Below are 5,001 nucleotides of genomic sequence, written 5' to 3' on the forward strand. Positions count from 1 at the left end.
TTTATAATATAGTATAGATTAAATATAATAATAATTTTAGAACGAAATATTTTTAATTGGGCCTTATTTTATCAAATGGGCCGATTGGTTGTTTAGCAGCCMAAATATTTTTGTATTAGCAAATAACAATTGACGATTATACCCTGACCGCGTCAGACCATTCTCCAACTCAGTCACACGAGTTGACGACTCAACGACCCACAGGTTTTGTAGCACCGAAAGTCCAACTCTTCGAACACAACTAGGGTTTTTTTCTTCAATTTTGGGGCTTATTTTATCGCATTACACATTTCAATTTCTAATATCAATCCGTTTCTCTTATTGAATTTGATCGAAACTATCGAAACCCTCTCAAATAAACGCTCCTGTTTTTGTGTGTTCCGTGAATTTGAAGTTGTTTAGAGGATTTTCTCAGAGTTTTTAATGAAAAGTTGCGATGGATCCGAACACCGTGGTACTGGAAATAAGCTCAGATGAAGATGCTGGTTGGAATGATCATGAYGGAAGTGGATTTGCTGACGGCGGTGACGATCATAATTGGTTATCAGAGCTTCTTGATGAGGTAAACAAGGAAAAATACGGTGATGATTCCGATGAAGTAGTGTTGGTGAGTGAGGTTTCTGTTTCTCCATCTGAGAAAACTGGGAAGAAATCAAAATTGAAGTCGTGTTTAATTGACTTGGATGATGATTGTGTTGTTCTTGATGATGACCCCGATAAACCGGTGGAAGTACGGAATGATGACCGGAGTAACATCAATGATGATTCCGATGATATACTTGTTGTTAGCGAAAAAGGGCAGGTTAGAATACTTCTATATGGATAATTCTGAAATCATTTATATAGTTTTTGAATTATTAAACAAGTTTTGCAGGATTATAGTTTTGAAATTTCCATTCATGTCAGATAATGAGTATTTAATTGCTTGTTATAACTTGCGGTTTTGAAGCTGTTTAGAAATGGAAATATTTCTTGGAGGAATTTCGAAAAATATAGAGAAACAGTGAGTATATAGCTTGGATAAAAACTTAAATCGGCTTTCCTTAAGTTATATTTCGACCCAAATCTGCCCGGTGTCACTAAATTAACCATGATCTCAATTTTTTAGTACAAGAATTTGGCAGATAGCACCATTGATCCTGGCTTCTAGTCAGCTTACATGAGTGTTTTCTCTTGTGAACCCAATTACTCAAATGAATCGATGATATCACTAAAATGACCAACGGTATTTAGCCTTTGACATCAGAAATAGTAGTCCACATAGCATTAATTTGTTTTGCTGTTAGTTTGTATGCTAGTGAAAGATTGCATATGAGATGATTATACTGTAGAAAAGAAGAATGAATCTATATAAGGAACAAAGAAGAATCTCTAATCCTGTTCTTGATTCTTGTCTTTTAGGTTTTAAACCATCCAATGTTCACAATTTTATACGTTCCCCTTTTTCCCAGCCCGGGGAAGTCTTAAATTGCAGAATTTACAACTCTGGGTGGATGCAAATTTACAAGTAGTAAAAGACGAGTTCTTGGCTGTTTACCATGGGTATTATGTGTAAGTAGTTAACTAGTTATTGGTGCATATAATAATTTAGTAGGCTTTTTGWTGAATGAGTGAAGCTGCACATTCTTGCGACCTTATCTGCATGCTTAWATGAAGATTTGAGTGCACTATAACATCCAAGTTTTGCAAATCGAATGCTTCATTTTATTTGTGGGTTTAAGGTTGGGTTGGAGGGTTTGTTCTATTATGGTGATGAAGAGTAAAAACCAAATCAAACAAAACAAGCCCAGTATGTCCCACTCCGAGRTGGGGTCTGGGAAGGGTAAGACGTACGCCGACTTGACCTCTGCTCAAAAGAGTAGAGCGGCTGTTTCTATAAAGATCTCCTCGACTTGTGAAAAGTGTGTGAAAGTGGGAAATAGTGACGAAGAGTCCAAGGTATATAGACAAGAATCACCAAAAGCATCACATCTTTGGTGGAAAAGATTGTTGTCCTTTCTGTATACGAGCTCTCAAAGATAATATATGCTTGCCAGACATGTAAATGTATGCAAACTTGTGATTTTGTCACAAAGATTTCTATTTTCTACATGAACAAGTGATTTACAGAATAAAAAGAAGTAAATCATTACCTGTAATCCAAGATGCTTTTGTTATCTTCATTTCTTACTCTTTCACTTTGTTGCAGGTTGCTTGTCGTGATTATCCCCATCCAAGGCACCTTTGTATCAAATTCCCATTTTCCGCTACTCCAAATCAAAGCCACTGTGAACAGGTTATTTCAAGATTCATCTATCTGGTCTCTTTTAACCAGTAACGAACGTTATACCACTACTAGCATCACGCCCTTTTGATATCTCTACTATTTTCTTTCAATTTCAGTGCTACTGTTATGTTTGTGACTCACTTGCTCCATGTGTCTATTGGGGCAATGGCAGTGCAAGTACGGACCATTGTGGTGCCACTGATAAAGATGAGACATGGAAACTCGAGAGGAAAAACGCCAAGAATGGTAGTAAAGGCGTACAATCAGTTCCTAAAGTGGACTTTCACAGGCCAGTACCGACTCTAGCTCAACCCCATAATCAGATTCTGAGACCCAGATCCATCCTTCCACACCACACATTGGGAAACTTTCAACCCCCAAATATCATCAACCAAAACCGAACCCCCATATTTGCATCACGAAACAAGTTCCGTCCAGATTTGGCCTCTCAACTGTTGCTTAGAACAARTGGGGCTAGGGGCCACCAGAACCATAATAACCTAGGCTCTCAGCTTCACAGACAAGTATTTAAAAGAAATGGTTCAGTTGGGGTTGTGACCACAGCCAACCGATCACCCTCATACGGCTCATACAGTGGCAATTTCGGAAATCCCAATGGGAATCAAAACTACAATGTCAATGGAATGGTTTCAGGGCCAAATAAGTATTTAGGATCTTTACAACCAAATGCAGTCAACCCTTCTGTTTCATATCCTCAAAGTCAAAATCATGCATCAACTATAACCCCCCTACTTGATCAACCATTGCCTCCCCAACCTCAATTCTCCAATCSCCCGAATCCAGGTTTTCAATCTCAAGTAAATTCCAACCCTTTCCTGGAAACCCCACTTTACCAACAACCCCATCTGGTTCCATCGTCTTCCCAAACCCAACTGGCATCCGGTCAGCCTAGATATATGGTGCCCGCTCAAGCAAATTATCCGGTTCCTWCCCAAACTCAAGTACATAGCCCGTCAATTCCTGTTTCGGATTATACTCAGAATTTTCAAGGAAATCAAGCTCAAAGTCCTACAATAGATTCAAGTTTTCAAGATTATGGATTAAGTTGGCCTCCAACCGAACAATCTGCCACATTTGAAGGTGGTGCAGYGGCAACGAGTGAGCCATCACTGGTGGCGGTTTCTGGTGGTAGCTTAGCGGACTATCGGTATGATTGGATTTTCGATAACCAGCCTGTTGAACCAGGGTTCATGGACATTCCTGGACCATTTGGGTTGAATGAGTTACCTGATTCCGCTTTCATAGACACAGGTCCAATTTTCGACTTTTAAGCCTTTGAWCCCAAATGGTTTTTTTGCTTGGCAGAGAATGGTGAAGCATTCAACATTCTTGCTTTGTTTGGATAACTGGAGTCTCTGATGGCTGGTGTATGTTACTATTTTTTTTTTTTTGCCCTTTTTGGGTTTATTTCAACTTGGTTTTGCAGACAACTTTTATGTATGTATTTATTTAGTCATGTAAGTTGATAGAAAGCATCCTAAATGTAATTTCCTTGGATCCACTTTGYAGTTCTTTTGAAAACATACTACTGGAGGTGGGGTCCGGTGAAAGTAAGATGTAYGCAGATCTGACCTCTAYCCAAAAAAGTAATGCAGCTTTTGACCTCYCACGAGGTCAGGAGTTCAAGCCTCACCAAAGGTGATGAGGATGTGTGATTTTATTTGTTGAATATAAATATTACTTGCTTTAAAAAAAGTAGAGTGGATGTTTTCTTGAAAACCCTGATCACRGTTATGCCTAATGCCATTTGGTTCTCTCCAACCACAATCTGGCTTGGGTTGACCATCGGTTGAACTATATTACATAACGGGGTTCTCTTAAAATCTTTTTACAAGTCGGGGTCTTCACGAAACATCTCTACTCCTCACACCAAAAATATCATGAAACAAAACATCTCCATATTTGTTGCATCAAGGATTAAATTTCATCTAGATATGGTCTCTTGTTACTTGGAACAAATGGGATCATCTAGGCATTTCACATACTAGTATTTAAAGGACAAGYTTAATAGGAGTTGCAACCGCATCCAACTGAATGTTATACAACTCATATGTGGCGCTCTCGGAAATCCTAACAGGCAACAAAAYTTCTAATACACGTATGAGTTATATGAGTGTTGGTTGGTTGGTTGTAGTTGCAAGTCCGACTGCACTTCTTGTTTTAAATAGTGGTATGTGTAGTGCCTAGCACATCCCCGTTTGTCCTAAGCAACCAAGAGACCAAATTTTGATGAAATTTACTATTTACTTTTGTGGGGAAAAAATAACCATTTAGTTTGGAACAGATTAATCCAATAACTTTAAGACTCGGACAAATGTAAAGGAGGAAACGGAAACAAAYGTAACTAGAWTAATTGACGAGAAATGGCCAACTAACGAAGGTGTTTCCCAACACCCGTAAACAAATCTTGGTTTTGCTTCTTATGTGATCACCAGTTTGGAACAACCTTTGAAGAAGAAGAAGGGGGAGGGTTAGTTGGAGGAACCAAAAGTGTAACAAATCACAATCATGATGACCAAAAATGCAGTTATTTCAAAATACGGACGAGACTTGATAGTAAGTAATAAGTATAAGGACCAAAAGTGTAATTTACTATTTTTAACCCGAGGAACCAATTGTTACAATTTGAAATCACTTTCAAAAGATTCAACTAAACACCATCTTGAAGTGTTTGGATGTGGTTTTTCGTAACGTTTAATCATCAAAATCAGATA

General features: G+C 38.3%; 1 protein-coding gene across 1 annotated transcript; it reads left to right on the forward strand.

Annotated features, from left to right (window-relative positions):
- The first annotated feature begins 246 nt into the window (after positions 1–246).
- Positions 247–3,837, forward strand: LOC112512020. The gene is made up of 3 exons (XM_025117803.1): positions 247–802; positions 2,189–2,275; positions 2,383–3,837. Exons 1-3 carry the CDS (start codon positions 437–439, stop codon positions 3,556–3,558), a joined length of 1,629 nt encoding a protein of 542 aa, XP_024973571.1. The 5' UTR covers positions 247–436; the 3' UTR covers positions 3,559–3,837.
- Positions 3,838–5,001: the final 1,164 nt, after the last annotated feature.

Source organism: Cynara cardunculus (assembly GCF_001531365.2).
Source record: "Cynara cardunculus var. scolymus isolate 2C chromosome LG 5, CcrdV1, whole genome shotgun sequence".
Taxonomy (NCBI): Eukaryota; Viridiplantae; Streptophyta; class Magnoliopsida; order Asterales; family Asteraceae; genus Cynara; species Cynara cardunculus.